This window comes from Cloeon dipterum, chromosome 1 (genome assembly GCF_949628265.1).
Source record: "Cloeon dipterum chromosome 1, ieCloDipt1.1, whole genome shotgun sequence".
Classification (NCBI taxonomy): Eukaryota; Metazoa; Arthropoda; class Insecta; order Ephemeroptera; family Baetidae; genus Cloeon; species Cloeon dipterum.
In genome coordinates, this window is record NC_088786.1 from 11879831 (window position 1) to 11898275 (window position 18445).

At 39.2% G+C, this 18445-nt stretch overlaps 5 protein-coding genes across 6 annotated transcripts; 3 read left to right on the plus strand and 2 right to left on the minus strand.

Annotated features, from left to right (window-relative positions):
* Positions 1–31: 31 nt before the first annotated feature.
* LOC135948589 (leucine-rich repeat-containing protein 40-like) lies at positions 32–5208 on the plus strand. The gene is made up of 12 exons (XM_065497975.1): positions 32–178; positions 237–437; positions 682–884; positions 943–1146; positions 1512–1635; positions 2001–2170; positions 2220–2362; positions 2416–2622; positions 3895–4038; positions 4100–4288; positions 4347–4529; positions 4603–5208. Exons 2-12 carry the CDS (start codon positions 239–241, stop codon positions 4706–4708), a joined length of 1872 nt encoding a protein of 623 aa, XP_065354047.1. The 5' UTR covers positions 32–178; positions 237–238; the 3' UTR covers positions 4709–5208.
* LOC135934863 (solute carrier family 35 member E3-like) lies at positions 4847–7767 on the minus strand. The gene is made up of 6 exons (XM_065476912.1): positions 7612–7767; positions 6535–7002; positions 6362–6472; positions 6068–6303; positions 5874–6012; positions 4847–5823 (listed from the first exon to the last, which is right to left on the minus strand). Exons 2-6 carry the CDS (start codon positions 6916–6918, stop codon positions 5782–5784), a joined length of 912 nt encoding a protein of 303 aa, XP_065332984.1. The 5' UTR covers positions 6919–7002; positions 7612–7767; the 3' UTR covers positions 4847–5781.
* Positions 7768–7926: 159 nt separating this feature from the next.
* Positions 7927–10398, plus strand: LOC135934592 (pre-mRNA-splicing factor RBM22). Its single transcript, XM_065476513.1, has 7 exons — positions 7927–8116; positions 8194–8247; positions 8365–8628; positions 8687–8919; positions 9110–9253; positions 9489–9879; positions 10101–10398. The coding sequence occupies exons 1-7, from the start codon at positions 8063–8065 to the stop codon at positions 10308–10310; spliced, it is 1350 nt and encodes a 449-aa protein (XP_065332585.1). The 5' UTR covers positions 7927–8062; the 3' UTR covers positions 10311–10398.
* A 66-nt stretch (positions 10399–10464) lies between these two features.
* Positions 10465–12645, minus strand: LOC135935032 (uncharacterized). 2 transcript variants are annotated; one of them, XM_065477123.1, is made up of 5 exons: positions 12536–12645; positions 11292–11366; positions 10970–11231; positions 10732–10911; positions 10465–10676 (listed from the first exon to the last, which is right to left on the minus strand). In XM_065477123.1, exons 3-5 carry the CDS (start codon positions 11150–11152, stop codon positions 10497–10499), a joined length of 543 nt encoding a protein of 180 aa, XP_065333195.1. In that variant the 5' UTR covers positions 11153–11231; positions 11292–11366; positions 12536–12645; the 3' UTR covers positions 10465–10496. The 2 variants fall into 2 exon arrangements, with proteins under 2 accessions (XP_065333195.1, XP_065333272.1); XM_065477200.1 differs by lacking the exon at positions 12536–12645 and adding an exon at positions 12157–12269.
* Positions 12145–18256, plus strand: Gcna (Germ cell nuclear acidic peptidase). Its single transcript, XM_065497852.1, has 14 exons — positions 12145–12275; positions 12342–12867; positions 13296–13523; positions 13945–14328; positions 14380–14676; positions 14878–14927; positions 15009–15207; positions 15259–15344; positions 15397–15483; positions 15597–15721; positions 15781–15909; positions 16786–16898; positions 17296–17403; positions 17486–18256. Exons 1-14 carry the CDS (start codon positions 12170–12172, stop codon positions 17706–17708), a joined length of 2661 nt encoding a protein of 886 aa, XP_065353924.1. The 5' UTR covers positions 12145–12169; the 3' UTR covers positions 17709–18256.
* Positions 18257–18445: the final 189 nt, after the last annotated feature.

Sequence of the window (18445 nt, forward strand, 5' to 3'; positions counted from 1 at the left end):
AATGGCATGGCTCGTGTTATTTTTGCAGCAGTTTAAATTTCCCGCCAAAGTTCATGCCTTGCAAAATTCATGTGTCTCAACACAGGGAAGGGGTGTGAGAGGTGGGAGTCAGCATGCAGCCTGGCCAGCCTGGTTCTCAGTCTCTGCTTTGTTTTGATTATGTAAAGTGGCCGTGCAGGTGGTTTCTCGTCCAGTTTTCCGTCATTTAAAGATGAACTGAACCTCTGATTTCACAGGAATGGCATCTGGGATGAAGAGCAGAATTCCGAGGGGGCAGCAAGCCACTCCAAAGGGCCCCAGTGGGCGCCTGGGCAAACTTAACCCCATATTTCAGAAACAGACATCAGCTATGGAGGCCTCGCAGCTATCGCCGTTGATCGTGAAGCAAGCTCGCAAAAGTGGAAAACTCAATCTGTCAGGCAAGAGTCTGACAACAGGTGCGTTTCTAATTAAACTCTTAACATCAAGAATGCATATAGCATCGTCAATATGTTTTTAAATCGCTTGGTTAGATTTATTGCGCAACAAATTTATTCGCAATTTCGCACACTTCTGGTTACTACACACAACAAATAAAATTTTACCATGAGACCTCAAGGTTGAGGTGTATCTCATATGATTGCTATCGGTAAACGCGGTATGACATACATACTCATCGGTGAAAAAATATTTATTTTTCAGTCCCAGAGCGAGTGTGGACGCTGGACAGTCTGGACGAGTTGGAAATAAAGTCGCTAGAAATGCGTATTTCAGATAGCGCTCGTGATGAGGAAGACTCAAAATGGTGGGACCACGAACCACTGACTAACCTGGACATCAGTAACAACTGCATCACCAGCATTTCTCCAAGTATCAAATATGCAGCAGCGTTAACCACTTTAATGGTACATCAAATTGCTCTTCCATTATCAAACAAATTTACCAAAACCATTAAAATTGCAGCTTCAGCATAACAGCCTTTGCACTTTGCCTAATGAAATAGGCCAGCTGCAAAGATTAAAAATACTCAACCTGAGCCACAACAAGCTGACAGATTTGCCTGAGGGAGTTTTTGGCCTGAAAGAGTTGCGGCAGCTGAATTTGTCTTTTAATCACTTGGAAGATTTGTCTGAATCGATTGGAGATCTCAATATGCTCGAAAAACTGGTGATTATTGAATTATCACTCATTCTGCCTCAAGATTGCCTCTGGAAAAAAATAATAAAAACTTGTGACATGAATTAATTGGCTGGGTGTCCCATAACTGGCCCCATAATAATATGTCCGTCAATATAGTTCATTGATCTTTATTGCAGCTTAAAATTACGGTTGGCTATTTTGCAATCAACTTCCAGCTTCCAGTGATATTATTTAACAAAAATATGTTAATAATATATTAATATCTAGCGACTGAAAAGTTCACACATAACTTAGATTTTAAAATATATTTACCACCTCGAAAGCAAATAAATAGGGTTTAGCACATTAAACAGAAATGTATACGCTTTCGGTTACTAATTATTGTGAGATAGGACCTGTCACACAATCGACTGACCGTCCTCTCGCCTGGTATTGGTTTCCTAACCCACCTCACGCACCTAATGGCCACGCACAACCAAATCGCAGATGTGCCTCCTGACGTGGGAAATCTCAGGGGTCAGTACTGTTTAATCAATAAAATTTTTGTAATCGCCAATCGTGTGTAAGCCTCATGAGTTTTGCAGCACATAGTGTTTTTTTATTTGTTTTCCCTGATATTCTCGTCATTTAATACGTTTTCTAACTTAAATATTGGTTCTTTGTGTGATTTTAATGCAATTTATTAGGTTAATATTTTAATTTGATGGAAAAATAATATTTAATTTTCCAATGGTTCTTGTATGCTGTGTGCGAAACTAACTGATGGTTTTCAATGTGCTTAAAATTTAATATTTATTAGTTTAGAAAGTGCTTAATGTGAATTCATGAAAATTCTACAAATTTCGCTTTCATCTTATATCAATTATGTATTTCACTTTCAGTTTTGCGCGAACTCGACTTATCTAACAACGAGATCCCATCTTTGCCACTACTTGGTGAGTTAAGGAAACTCGAGATTTTCAGAGCGGAACACAACAACATCACTGACTTGCCTGACTTCACGGGTTGTGCCTCCATTCACGAGGTGCACCTTTCTGGAAATTGCATCGCTGTACGTACTTAAAAATACCACGTAAAATCGCTCTTATGCATCAATGCAGGAGCTGTCGGAAACGGAACTTGAGGCACTGGAGCAAGTTCGAGTGCTGTGCTTGCGCGACAACAAACTGGAGGTTATTCCAGAGTCTGTCACTTGTCTAAAAAATCTCATTCGACTCGATGTCGGCAACAACGGCATCAAGGAGTGAGCATGATTTATTCAAATGGCTGGATTTTTTTAATTGGGCGAGTCTTCAGTTTGCCAGCTTGCTTGTCCTTGTTACCGCACCTGAGCACTCTGACGCTGGATGGCAATCCTCTGAGGACGATCCGCACGGACGTAATCAAAGGAGGCACAACGCGGGTGCTCAAGGTCCTCCGGGGGCAGCTGAGCAACGACTTGTCGCCTAGCATGAATCAAAACTCTGGTTTGCCGGGAATGAATGCTCAGCCATGGCCGAACAAGTAAGTTAAAACGTTAATAAAATTATAAAAAGCGACGTATTAATAGAATTCTAACCCCCTCACTTTGAAATAGTCAGAATCAATTTTTTAAATGTCCATATACGTCTGATATTTGTACAGTACAAAAGTGTTACATGTTACATTCAATGCACCTTCTGTTCAATGGACCAGGGATTTAAAAAATCTGTACAGTTCTATTTTTTAATTTAGCCTATGACACACCAACGTAATATATTTAGTTTAAATAAAAACAGATAACAAAGGAAGTATGTACATGCATGCGATTTAATGAAATTTAAACTCTGCTGATTTTACTAAGAAAGGATAGCAAATAACATTTCAAGAGGAAAAAATAAGTTACATGTTCTCGCACTGTACATCAATTGTTTCAATCCCATAGGTCTCATCGGCAGTACTAATTATCCAAAATCCAAATAACCAAAACAAAATTATTACCAAAGAAAATTTTTAATCAGACATCGTTAAAAATGCCAAACTCATTGCTGATTGTGAGTAAAATTAGAGTGAGGAGGAAAACGAGTGATCAAATCTTGACGACTCCTCCATTCGCTGTCCCTTTAATTTACCATTCCCTCTCAAACAATTCACAAGTTCAAGATGCCATCCTTTTTAATGAAAAGCTAACTTCAAAGAGTGACATTCTGCTCAGGGTTCGCAAAAACCCGCATTTTTCCGGAAAAACCCACTGCATTGCAAAAAACTGTTTTTTTGCGGGTTTTTCTGCAATTTTGCGCATTTTTCCGAAACACATGCATTCTTATGGAAAATAAAAAATTTTCATGATGGATGACCAAAAATAGGGATTTTTCAAAATCACCAAAATCAGTATTAGAGCCACTGGTTCCTCCAAGAGACTAAAAATTTTAACTCTCTGCATAGTTTTCTGAAATTTCAGACTCTTTTCAAGCGAAAATTGACTATTTTCGGGTTAAATTCGGAAAAGTGCGGAAAAACCCAAGACTGGTGGGTTTTTCCAGCCGGTTTTTTGCGCAAAAAACCAGTGGTGCATTTTTGCGCATTGCAAAATTGGCGAACCCTGATTCTGCTCCTTCTAGCACGAGGAATAAAAACAGCAAAGAGCATTAATGTAAAGTATCTTCAATTTGTAATGTTCCGAGTTTTGCCTCATGACTTAAACTAGAGAGAAGGGTAAATGGTCATATTATAATCTTGGCAATTGATAGCAGCTTTTCACTAAACACCATTATATGTATATGATAATATGTTTCTTAAGAAATAAACTCTGCATAGGTACAACATGAAGTCAAGCAGATCGCTCAACCTGGGAATGCGGCAGATTACCGAAGTGCCTGATGAAGTTTTTGAAGAGGCAGTACAAGCTGAGGTGTACAATGTGGATCTTTGCAAGAATCTCCTTACGCAAGTTCCATCAGGGTAAAAAAACATCGTTTAAGTCGTTAAAGTGGCGATTTTGCTCAAGCTGTCTCTAATTTAGCGTGACACTGGTGGCTGAACTGCTTACCGAGCTCAACTTGTCCAACAACAAGCTTACCACACTGCCAACCACTCTGACCGCTTGCAAAAGGTTGCAGTACTTGGAGGTCAGCCAAAATTTGCTGACGGATTTGCCACCAAACTTTGACGCGTTTGAGCAGCTGCGCGAGATAAATTTCTCCTTTAACAGGCAATTACTTGCACCAGTGCTTAATGGATTGTTTATATATGTTTGTATCGTTTGTTAGGTTTGAAGCAGTGCCAGCATGTTTGTATGGGTTGCCCAAGCTGGAAATCCTCATGTGCAGAGACAACAAAATTAAGGAAATTGATGCAGTGGGGCTGGGCAGCATTCCTCGGCTGGCCACTCTGGACCTGAGCAACAACGATATAAGTTCAGTCCCACCTCAGCTTGGTTTGATTCGGCTCCAGTAAGTTTTACTCAAAACTTATGTATTCAATCACATCTGTACTGAATGGAATGATAATTGGCGACTCTTACAGCTGCCTAGAGTTGGCAGGGAATTCGTTCAAAGTGCCAAGGCAGAACATCTTGTCGAAGGGAACCCCATCGATTCTCTCTTACCTTCGAGACCGACTGCCAAAGTGATATAAGTATATCCATCCCTACTTTTCCTTCTCACATTTAGTGGTGATTTGCAGCTGCGATTTCAACTTTGTTTAGTACTTGGAAGTTTTTAACCGATTTCGTTCCATTTTCCTGAACTGCTATTTTGTGCTTGTGATGTTAGCTTCAATGCCCTTTGTTGCGTGGAATGTGAGTGGCACATATGTTGTAAAAATTGTCGTTATATATAGTACAAATTTACCTCGATTTCGATACACGTCACTAGTGATATTTGTGAGATGCCATAAAATGAAAGTTTTATTTATTTACATAGTTCCGTGGAGAATAAATGGCGGCTACGTTATTTGTAAGTTTAGTTCCCATTATTTAGTCTGTCACTGAAGGTGAATCTGAAAGTGTGCTGTGTTATTTCAAGAGATATTGTGTTTTCCCTTTTATATACTCTGTTATTCACAAGTGAGGCTATGATTTTTGTGATTCGTTAAAAAATGCTCCACAAAATATATATACTGCAAAGCTAACATTGTAACTCGTTTTGATCTAACCACCATTGGTATAACTTTTAAGTTTTCATTCTGTATTGATGGAAATGTGGATATTTAAACTCAAGGAGTTTATCTTTTGTTTCTCTTTATTAAGGCTGCATTAAGAATTCTTAAGATTTTGTTGTGTAGCATCTTGTCCTAACTTTTCTTTCACGGGGAACAAAGCATAATATATAAGATAATTTCTTGGCAAAATTTTATGAACACTTACAAGATGAATTAAATTAATGTCAATTAAAGTAGCTTGCGATAGAACAGCAAACATTAAATACTGAGATTCTCGTCATGCCTCGCTATTAAGTTTTCTGCAGCCATTAAAAATGAACTGCATATATCACATCTCTCATGAGCATGGTAATTTCAAAATTAATTTTAATTATATGTTATTGTCGATGAATAATACGATTTCAGGCTGCAAGGCAAAAAGCAGCTGCAAAGGGTTAAAGCTCTCGTTTCCTATCGCCTAACGGGATCTGCGTCCAATACTGTTGAATCCGAAAAAATCGACTAGCATTCCGAGAAAAATGGCAAGAAATAATATTAAAGTCTTCAGCCAATCAGACCCTTTTTTGAGCGCTTGTCCTCAGTAACCTGAAAAGGGGATAAAAAACACAAATTCTTACTTGAAAATGTTGTCTTACTTTTAAGTGTGCATATGTTGAAACTCCAATTATAGTAAGGAGAATGCCCATCGTCTGGTTGAATGTGAGAGGCTCTCTAAAGAGTAAATAGCCGCCCAGCAGTGTCAGGCAAAACTTCAGGTGGCCCACCATATTGTAACTGAAACCAACAAATCAAAATTAGACCAGTGGTGACTTGATGGAGTGAGGCTCACGTCAAAGGTGATGTGTTGCCAAGCAGCCAGTAAATAGACAGGTTGACGAAGAGAGCGACCACCCCTGAGCTGAGCACCATGCCCAGGTCAGAGGACGACCAGGAACGGTTCCAGGTGGCGGACATGGGCTCAAAGAAAGGCACTAATACCATCAGCATAGCTGCCGACAGCGGGGCTTGATAGTACAGGAGCTGCATTGCGTCCATTTGCAGTGAGTGCTGTTTCTCGCTGACCCACTGGAATAATAATAATTTAGGATTATAAATTGTCCAAAAACTCACACTCTACTCTTACTATCTGGTACATGGAGGTCACCAGGACGCCAAGGGTCGCGTAAACGGTGCCAAGGAGGTTGAGCTGAATGTCGTAAAAGAAAACAATGATGACACCAAGAGTTATTGGTATCTGGAAGTTATGAAAATATTGTTTTGACAGCTGCAGTTTTTTGTTAGCTAAGGTAAAATTACCAAGGTGAGTAGCACGGGGAATGAGAACTTCTTGCCGTAAAAGCATCGTTGCAGGACTACAATGAGAGGCGTTGTCATCACCTTGGCCACCTGATATGTGCCAATTGTGTTGCTCTGCAAGCTCAGATTTGTTAGGACGACGAAGCCACAGAAAGTGACAGCCACTGGCAACATCTCCATCAGGTCAACTCGCTTTACTTGAAACACGCCCATGAGTTGACAGATCTTGAGGCCTAACGCCGTCACCAAAAAGTGAACGAGCGTCAGGGTGACGTTTGGGAAACCAACGTTGACGTAAACCCATTTGTTCAGCAGCACAATCACGATGCTGCACGCGATGTTGAAAACTATGCACACACTCGTCTCCACAGCCGAGCGAGCCATTCTGACTTTGAACCACCTTCAGGACCAAGTCTCACCCTGCTGCCATCAAAATTTCTTGACTGTGCACTTCCGTCAAGCTTAAAGCTGAAAAAGGTATTTGAATATTAATTAGCATTAGCATCATGTCTACATGATTTCTGTTTAAAAATTACGGGAAATCGATCCAAATCAATGGGGTTGGCTATTAAAAAGTATAGCCAGTGTCGCACTGGGGCTTAAAATAACTTTCACATTTCGACTGTCAGTCTCACCAATAAGTATGAAATGATATAATATATCATTCTGGAGAAAGTGCTAATGTTGAAATTGGTCAAACGATAATTATTATGTAATTATTGTATTAGTGTATTTTCGAAACTTTTGAAGTAAAGGTAATAATTACATCACTAATAATTGCATGGTTGTTAATGTTTTAGCGAGCTGAAATCATTAAGGGAAACATTACAACCGTAATAAAAATTAAAAAATGTTGATAATTTAGCATGCAGAAAAATATTAAGACCTTATAGTGTACATGTGTACAGTAAATTTTGTAATCCATTGGAATTTGATATATCATAAAAACGAAAGTGTCAAACATAGTATGAAAACATGTTATGTCAAGTTTTTTCTGAAATAAGCGAAAAAACAACTCTATCAAAAATCCCAATATAAATATTTAGATACAAAAATTACAATTATAATTATGTATACCTCTGATTCCTCCAGGTAAGTCAATACATGATTACACACACAACTCCAATGAGCAGTTCCTCAAATTTCCTTTCTTTAGCAGGGGAATCATGGGATTTGACATGGATTGTGTGTCATGTGTGTGTAGTGTGTTGAATGAGCATGATAATATGTGGGCGTAACCTATGAATGGCGCTGCTGTATGTATTTCGCAGCAGATTTACGTGCTAATATTAGTTCACAAATCACTCACCGTTTGGATCTGATATGGACAGAGGCGGCTAAAACCGACAACTCCCGAGTAAATAAACGCAGCACGACCAATCCCGAGGCGCGTTTCTGCATGGTGTTGTGTGTACGTTTTCTTATTTTCAACAATTTTCACTTCACTGGATGAGACTGATCAGTATCGAAGCCGATCAAGTTGCTGACTTCTTTTTAAGATCGTTTTGTTAATAATTATCCGGTCACAATGGCGATGTCCAAAACAACCAACACTTACAACCGGCAGAATTGGGAAGAGTCGGTGAGCATCAGCTTTTAGATTTTTGTCTTATGCATCAACTAATGAGGAAAACTTACTAACGCAAACATATTTTGCAGGAGTTTCCAGTTTTATGCCAGACGTGCTTGGGAGACAATCCATATATCCGAATGGTAAAAAATTTACGCTATATAAATAGGCACACTGACTTGCAATCAGTACTGTACACGCTAACGGTGTCCTGCTCACTACCACAAAAATGCAATACTAACGACTTTTAACCTTTACAGACCAAAGAGCGTTTCGGAAAAGAGTGTAAAATTTGCAACAGACCATTCACCGTTTTTCGGTGGTGTCCTGGAGCACGGATGCGTTTCAAGAAGACAGAAATTTGCCAAACCTGCTGCAGGTTGAAGAACGTATGCCAGACCTGTCTTCTTGACCTTGAGTACGGTCTGCCAATTCAGGTGCGCGACCAGGCGCTTAGGATCAAGGATGATCTGCCTAAATCTGATGTAAACAAGGAGTACTACATCCAGAACATTGACGCTGAAGTATGATATTGAAGGTTTTACATCTGAGCAAGTTGACTCAACTAAATTTTATTAACAGGTTGCCAAAGGAGGAGATGTGTCTCTTCCTGCAGGCTCAGTGGGCAAGGCGGCTGCGCACAGCGATCTTCTGATGAAGCTGGCTCGCACTAGTCCTTATTACAAGAGAAATCGTCCACACATCTGTTCGTTCTGGGTCAAGGGAGAGTGTAAGCGTGGCGAGGAGTGTCCCTATCGCCATGAGAAGCCAACCGATCCAGATGATCCTCTTTCTGACCAGAACATTAAGGACAGGTAATTTTAAGCTCTCATGAGCAGTCACTTATTCAGACACAACTCATTTATGTTGTTCAGATATGTAATGTGCAGTCATATTTCCTGTTACAAAGTGTTATTTTTAATTTTATGCTTTGCTTTTTCCCCTGTTAATTGGGAAGATATCTTTGTGTTACTCTTTTTTGCTTACCACTGTTTAAATTTTCAGATATTATGGTGTTAACGACCCTGTGGCTGAAAAGTTGCTGAAACGGGCTGAGGCTATGCCAAAACTGGAGCCTCCAGAGGACCGCAGTATCACGACCCTTTATGTGGGAAATTTATCTGAAAAGGTTACGGAAATAGAACTAAGGTAAGGTTTTTAATTTTCTAGTAAATAGTAAAGACCAGTTGCATTATTATTTGTATCATTTCATTAAGAACTGTAGACCTTTTTAAGAAATTGATTTATTCCGTCACTAGAGCCCCTCGCAATATTTAACCATTTCTTAAAAAATCTCCATAAAAATGTATTAGTGTAAAATTCCAATTGTTGTAATTTAAATTTTTGGTCTAGCTGTAAGCTCCATTATATTGTGTGTTTTCAGGGATAACTTCTATCAATATGGCGAAATCCGCAACGTAACGCTGGTGCCGCGTCAGCAGTGCGCGTTTGTGCAGTACACAACACGATCAGCGGCCGAGGTTGCTGCTGAACGCACCTTCAACAAGCTGATCCTGCAGGGCAGACGTGTGACTATCAAGTGGGGCCGCTCGCAAGCGCGCCAGACCGGCGTGGGCCGCGATGCTGAGGGCAACTTCAGCGAGCTGGAGCCTGTGCCAGGATTGCCGGGCGCGCTGCCTCTTCCCTCGGACGACATGCATAGCAATTACTTCAACCTGCAGCAGCCGTACAGCATCGCTCCCTCTGCCATTCCACCTATGCTGATGCCGCCGCCAATCGCTGCCTCGCCAGCCTCATTTTTCTTCCCCAGCCAAGTGAGTACTCAGTATTAGCAAATAATTTAACTATTTGAAGAGGCCTATACAGATATTAATATAAATTAGGCCAGAGGTTATTAAATCCAATTTTCCTCAACTTTATCAAAACTAGTCAGAATTGGCCTACAAGTTTAAAAGCCAATTCATTTATGTTCCTCCCAGTCACATAACATTATGTTTTGAAAGATACTAACATACAACCTTTTGTGAAATTTTAGGTACGGCCAGTGGGAATGCAGGCACCTCCACCTATTCCAGGCTTTGAAGCTCCTCTGCCGAAGGCTACACCCTCAAGTTCGGCCAGCTCACCTGCTGCTCTTAGCTCTGCACCCAAGGTGCACTATCCATCTCAAGATCCAGCTCGACTTGGCGCAACGCAGGGTGTCAACAAAGCAAAGTGGAGTGAGATGATGCACGAGCCTGAGTAATGGACATTTGCAGTGGAAGCGAGCGCTTTTCGCCTCTTATTTGTAACTGATTCATTTAAATATAAACATAGCCACAGTAAAATAAAAATTTTGATTGAAAAGCCTTCAAATTATAATTTTATAGTAGTTTGTTCAAAAGAGAGAAAGAGCCAAACTAAGTATTAGACTTCATTTATTGTAAAAATCTTATTCGATTCCCTCGCCATCATCATCATCAGAAGGCGCCCCCATGTCGTCGTCATCATCGACATCATGCATTTGGTTGTAGTCGTTGCCCTCATCCATTTCCTCGTCACTGTCAGAGGCCTGGGAGTTGTCTGAGTCTTTTGCCTCTTCTTCATCTGAACTGGCCTTTGAGCCTCCACCCTATAAATATGATTTGATGAGCTAAATTATGTATTTAATAATTACCGCAACCTACCCCTTCAGGGTCACTGTCATCAGCATTTTGGTCTTCTAATTGGTTCAGTTCATCAAGACGTTTGGTGACGTCTTTCGCACCACCTTTTCTGCGCGATTTCTTCTTCTTTACAGTGTCAAGCTCTGAAGGATATGACAAATACGCGGTAAACTTGCCAGACTCCATCCGGCATCTAATACCCTGCAGAGATAAGAACGGGTGTTACAGTTCAAGTTCTGCTACATATGGAGGAAAATACTTCTTTCATGGAAAGACCGACGTCCAGCATGTTCCTCACAGTGACTGTGATTTTTTCAGGAGGAATAGTTGGTTGGCGTGGTGGGAAATCTTGTGGAGGATGATTAATAGCCAACTCATCTGTCAGCTTGCTAAACTTATCAGTCCTGACACTCAGTCCCTGACCGCGGCCTCGGCTGCCCATGGTGGTGGATTTACTCAGCAACTTTCACTGGTTTATTCTTCACTACCGTGTTCTCATCTGATTCTAGCTTGAACATGTCCTGCACAGAAAAAGGGAAAGATTTAAAATGCTTGATATTTAAATTCCTTGAACCTCAAACCTTATCATAAACAATTTTCACGACAAGACTGCAGCTAGGGCAGGTTGCTTCTGTTTGTCCTTGCTGAAGGTCCTCCTGTAATAATGTAGACGAACCATTAGTAATTTTCTTAATTTTAATACTCCAAGGAAAGTATGTATGTATGTACATTATTAAATTGACCAAAATAAGAAAAGAAATAATGAGAAAAAATGAAATTAGTATCACACATTAATAATGGTATTGACTCAATAAGCGTCCAGATTCCAAAAGTGGCCAACCCAGTGCTAAAATCCCGTTCATGCCAAGTTAAACAAATTTTCTTAAGTGGCCACAAAAAAGTATGATATCAGGACGCTGATTCACACTCATACATACTTATTCTTACTTTTGAGACTTCAAAGCGATCCCCGCATGGACAAGGATAATGGTAAATCTCCCACTCTTCGTCGTATTCAAAATCTTCAATTTCTATTTCGTCGTAGTAAACACTCATGTCCTCTAGAGGTCTTGCATTAAATCGATTTTTCTAGCAGAACAAGGTAATTCACTGACTTGCACCGGCAACAAATTAACTAAATCTCAAAACACACGTGTTTGTGATTGCTTGCCGATGTTGATGACTCTTGCAATGTGAAGATCAGATTTGTTTACGCCCCCTGAATGGAATCGACCAATGAGATTTAGAATAGTTTCATTTGGCCTACAAAATTGAGCTCAAATAATAACAGGAGGACCGCGCGAAATTTTAAACGACAGAACCGTCAGGATCAGATCGAGAGACGAACAGAAATCAGAATGCTTTTTAGCGAATGATGATTAATTTTGATTCTTAAATCTTTCATTTTGTCTCGTTCGTATACATAGATGTATATGTATGTATTACCTTTTTGACTGCAATGGAGAAGAAAAATCTTGACGCTATTGCTAATTTGTTTACGCCACCAATATCGCGCAGGAGGCCCAAGAAGAAGAAGAAAAAGGACGGGATTGACGCTGTGATTGGTATGTATCTCTGACTCTCCCATTGTGTATGGTAAATTATATTAAAATCAACATTTTTTAATTGAGATGCTGGAAGGCTGCTCAGTTTAGGAATGAACAATCCGCGAGACATAAAAAATCCCCTTTTAACATCAGACGAATCTGATGGGGAAGAGGCAGCAGTGATTCAAAATCTGAACGCCTGGTTGACAGACGACGAGAGTGAAACCCAGCCGACAAAACCCAAATCAACAACCACCAGCAAAACGTCAAACACTTACGTGACCTGCCTAACCAGCCAGTGCGTGCCAGAAAACTTAATTCACTATGAGCTGTCTGAAGAAGAGGATGACGGTGTGGTAGTCATCAGCAAGGGTGTCATGGACGCAGAAATTACCGAGGATGAGGATGAGGTGAGCGTGGTACAACAACAGGTGGCGACCACCCCTGACGCGGAGGTCAGCAGCTGCGAAAAGGTACAAGTGTGGCTGCAGAGACTGAATACTTCTGGACATGCTGTCAGGCACCTTCTCATGGAGCCGCCAGCGCTGGAACAGCCAATCTCTCAGGGCACTTCTACAGGATACCCTCTAACTGAAAGATCACAAAACCGGTAATTGTCTAAGCTCCCACTTACTACTTATATTTTTCAATTTATAATTTACCTTTTTATTGACAAATTCAGGATAATTCCATTACATAACGTACACAACAGCCTTGCTATAAACTAACGTGATTCGTTTTTAACAAAGTATGTAGCTCAAAATATAAAAGGAAATACTTCTTGAATAAAACTGTTCCCCTCACTGAGCAATAGAGCATAACGCTGTAGTTACCCTTCTTTTTCAGCTATCCTAAATATTGAAATTATTTCCCCTGCAGGCATTTTTGCTATGATCATGACTACCTTTTTGTGACTCAATTCGTGGACACTCAACAACAGTCTTGGCACGAACGAAATTTTGGCAGGGGGTGGATTCTAATTGAGTCACCACCATATTTCCGCCTTCTTATTTGGAATGTCCTCTCATCAAATTCCAGGGATTCTTCCTTCTGCGCAACTTCTCGTTTGAATTCGAGCTCTGATTCCTTACCTACGACAGTTCCTGCGTTTCATAGCCAAGCCTCTTCCCGATCTTCTTCCTTCTACTTCAGAGACAGAGTCCCTTGGAGCAAAAGCCAGCCGCCTCCACCAAAACAACAAAAGAAACCCACCAGTGTAAAGAAACTTTCTAATCGATCTGGCCTTACAATTTGGAGTGATGCCAGGTAAATTTATGGAATATTTAAATTTTAATCCTGGTTTTCCTCAAGCAAACTTTATTTTTCAATTAAATCAAATATGTATATAAATTATCATATTCTCACGTGCTTGATGCTAGTCACTGGGGCCAGCCCTGAGTAGAATCTGTCATTATTAATCTCATTATCGATTTTCAAGCGTCTGCCAAAAATATATTTGTTCTCTGTTCGCAACAGAGGTCTCATGTTGCTTAAAATTGAGTTGAGTATACTTTTCATTTAAATAATAATTATTAAATAGTCTAATAATAGTTTAATCAGTGAACTATTAAAACTGATTATTCCTCTGCCTTGGGAAATTCTAATTAACATTATGTTTGCGTCCATCACAACAAATCAAACAATAGAAAGGAATATATTATTTAATATTATTCAATTGATTTGACAGGTCGACGCAGGAATCGTTTCATTTACGCATTGAGACGTCAGAGGAAAACCAGGAAAACTCATTCTCTTCAGTAATACCGATTCAAAGGGCAAGTGAGTCGTCAACTCGACAATCTACAACATCAGGAAGCGGGTCGGATTCGCTTCCAGAGACTGTGGCCAAGATGTCTGATGTGTACGCATCTTCAGAGCAGTGCAAACCTCTCGTTGATCTGACCAACCACTCGACATTCAACCCGGTGCTTTCCTCCACGATGAGAGACTCTGTGTTTAGCTTCCCGAGCGGAGACCTGGAGTACAAAAAGTCGCTTGACCGCACCCTGGCAAAGACTCCGATTGTGAGAAAACAGAGCAAGGAAAAGAGACCAAGCATGCTTGAGCGGAGGTAAGTATTTTTTGGCTTTTATAAAACACTCTGACCAGGAAAAACTATCAGGGAGGTGATCTTGATATCATCTGATGAGAATTCCAATGGTGAGAGTTCAGACTGCATCTCAGCGTCCAGTGAGGATGAGCGGGAAAAACGCACTATAATCACAAAGACACCATTAAAGACTCGCCTTGTTGACGTTATGACGTCTGATTCTGACTCAGAAGAAGAACCAGTCAAGGTACTATCGCAGGTTGTGCCAGAAACGGACGACGAGAGTGAAAAGTCAACTCAGTTTGATGAGGAGGGTGCTCATTGCTCAAAAGCATCACCTCAGCAGAAGGTGAAATCTCCCATGGCAAGGTGAGTTGAATAAGGGATTAAATTTACAGACTTATATAGATTCAAAGTGATTTTATTGTGGATCAGCAGAGCACTATGCTCCTCACCACCCCACATTCAGAACACAACAGATAAAAATAGAAAACATTTTATTTATTACAGAGGGAAATAAAGAAAATCAGTCAGTCAGTTCAGTATTTGTATATACTCATTCTTCCACAGGGCAAGAGCTATTTCTGAGTCTGAAGACGATGAAGAGCTGGTTGATCAATGTATGTCACACATTTTCCAATTATTTTCATAACTTTGAAAAATAAATTGTAAAAGTTAATCAATAATTTTTTATTTGCCAGTTTTCAAGAAGCAGAAGCAGAAAAAAAACGAAGAAATGACTCCCAGGAAGGACCCTGAGGAATATGAAATCGGTGATGACTCGTTCATAGTTGAGGATGACGTGATCTACGTGGATAGTGACGTTTCAGAGGATGAGGAGGAGCAGCAAAAGAATTTCAGTCCTTCATTTTATCTGCGCGTTCTGAATGACCAGAGAAAGTGGGTTTGATACATATTCTTTGAACCAAGATATAATTCTCGACTTTTCAGGGCTAATGCCTCTTCTGATGTGACAATCAAGGAGGCAAATTGGACTGAGGCTCGTAAGCTGTTTACCCAGGTTCAAACTCCAAAAGGTACAGGAAAATAAATTTTTGAAACTCTGAAAGACCAAATTTTTTATTGCAGGTAAAAAGAAAAATGACAGGAAAACGCCTAAGAGAGATAACGATGGTTTTCATCGCCCCACACTTGGCTTCCTCGCATCATTATCAAGTGAGTTTAAATTTGCCTCTCTATGGTCAATGGTGTTATGTGATTTAATGCTACTGTAAATACAAGTTTAATGATAAACTTTTAATAACCTCCATTTTTTTATTGTTTTATAGCAGAGGGGTCCTCAGCACTTTGCCATCCTGACGCAGTTCCTTTCTTGAAGAATTTCAAACCACGCAAAGATGATCTCGTGGAAAAGCTTTTTGCGCTTTTCAACAGAACAGTGTTTGATGATAAGGTGAAATTCAACGACTAATTTATATGAAATTTTACAATTGGTTTGCTTTTTTGCCCCAGCTCGACCCTGAAATGTCTATCACTTGGAATAACAGACTACGCAGCACAGCAGGCTTCTGCTACAATCAAAGGAAAAGAGTTGAGGGTGGTGGCACCATCAGATTTTCTCGCATTGAGCTCTCTGGCAAGGTAGGTTTCAGTTACATTATTAATTGTATCCGATTTATGTTGTTTAATAAAAAGATAGAAAATAATTATAAATGGGTTGTTAAAGAATAGGTGGCTGACAGTGAAAATTTGAAGGAAAAACATTCCTCACGCTCTTGACAACAACTGTTTTGGCCCAATCAGAAAAGTGAAATACCACAGGAATTAAGAATCAATTGTCATTGAATATAATGAACTTAATTCAAATCTCAACATGATCAAAAAGAGATACATATTACGAAATTTTGTGAAACCTTACCACTTACCTTCGTCAATCTTTTTTAACAATGAGAAGCTTAAAATTCCATCCTTTTTTTAGAGTTCGCAAATATTAATATCCTACGCCTAGTGACTCAAAAGAAATAATTAAAGCTGTATCTACTATCAAAAAAGAATTTATTGAAAATTGCCATTTCTAAATATGTTCTAATTTTAATGAATGTGAAATCAAGAGTTATTCGTAAATACAAACGCAGGGTATTAATAAAGAAAAATGAAAACTGCAAATAAATAAAATAATAAAAACTGTTAACTTAATGAATCTAAATTTAAGCGTAATAGAAACTTTTATTAATTATTTATTAAAATGCCAAATAGTTGTCTCTAAAGATGCTGGTAATAAGATGTGAAAAATAGCTAATACCACCTTTTGCCAAATCTGACAATGGAAATGCTCAAATATTTCCTATTACCTTGACAAACAAATACCTTAAAAATACGAGACAATGAGATAACGTTTCTTCTGACCTCAGATGTGTACCAAGTGCAGTTTTTTAAATTTAATAATATTTAACCAGAATGATGTCAGAAATATTTTTGGAACCTTTTTGAATTTGACGTGTTAAATTTTATTCACAGATATTGCAAAATGCTGGCCAACTGAGAGACACTTTGATCCACGAAATGTGCCATGCCGCCACCTGGGTGATAGATGAAATGCTTGGAGGACATGGACCAGTCTGGAAGAAATGGTGTGTGCTCAATTTTAAATTATAATTTGTTCAAAGGTGACCTGACTGGCCTCTTTTATGTAGGCTGTTAGGCTATCAAGGATCACATAAATTTAAGAAGTTTAATGAGGTAACTCACTTTAAATTTGGATCGCTAGATTTGAGTTTTTCTGCGAAAGCTGGGAAATCTGAACAAGACAAAAATTAGGTAGTCTAGCAAACTGACGTCATAAGTTACGCTGATGCAGATATATTTTATACCTCATGCGAAGCTCATGACGTCATTCTACCCATATTGCAGCATCAATTTATGTTTCAGTCTCACAATTATTGCTATTTAAAAGCCAGTTTTATATGCATAAATTTTGTTCTTTACGCTCATCTTTCTTATTAACTGTGAAATCTTGTGATGTTTTAGGACTAGGAAAGCAAACAGAATTCACCCTGAGCTGCCTGAAATAAAGCGCTGCCACAGCTACCAGATTGAGACTGCCTACACATATCGGTGCACCAAGTGCCAGTACAGGTTAGTGTTAAAATAAATATTTGGGTGACAGATTTCTCACTTACTTGTGCCTCCTTGTAAACTTTGGGGATTTTTGTTTCAGTTTTGGAAGGTCCTCCAAATCACTGGACACTGAAAAGAAGGTTTGTGGTTACTGCAAGGGTAAGTTTGAGCTGATAGTGAACAACAAAAAAGGCACACCAAGAGAGCCCAAAGGATTTGCATTGTTCGTGAAAGAAAACTACAAAATTGTCAAACAGAAGGACATGAAGCACAAAGATGTGATGCAGCTGCTCAGCGAGAAGTTCAAATCAACAAAACTGTGAAATGTTTTGTATACAATGACTGTTTGACTGACTGAGAGCAGAGTGCTCCAAAATAGGATCCAACCACAATGCACCTTCAGTTCTTGTGCAAATTGACACTATGCTAATAGTCGCTTCCGGTGTGAGCTGCATTTAAATATTTTACCAAGTTCCAGGTTAAATGTTTTTCTGTATTTTATTTTTAATTTTCTTTGAAATCTGAATATATTAATTTGGGAATGTTAAACCCTCTTGCAATACTTAAAACTGTATCGATCGCAATCAGCTATTTCTGCCCTTTCTTGAAAAGATTTAAAATTACGTGACCCCTTTCAAGCAGCAGTCAAAAATCTGTGCTGGAAATTTAAGCAATTTTAAATTGTGGATCAACATAGAATAATACATTTTTAAAGAACAGATATTTCTTTTTTCTGTTTCTTGTATTGATGGATCCGTGTTGTTCTCAGTGACAAAAAATAGTACTAATGATTTGAGAAATTATTGAAATATATTTTACTTTCTTGACATGGAGATTGAAAAGAGTAATAAAATAGCATTTGAAACAATATATCATTACTAGTCAAAATTCCATAAAACCCAAGATTCTAATTCCTTTCTTCCACATTTTAAAAGCAAGTTAATTTCACTTTTGCTACAAACGCGACGGCACAATGTCAGTGCTGTGCTAATGGGACGATCGAGTGTGAGACTGAATGAATGAATCACAAAAATTAAAGAATCCGTAACAATGTGGAAAG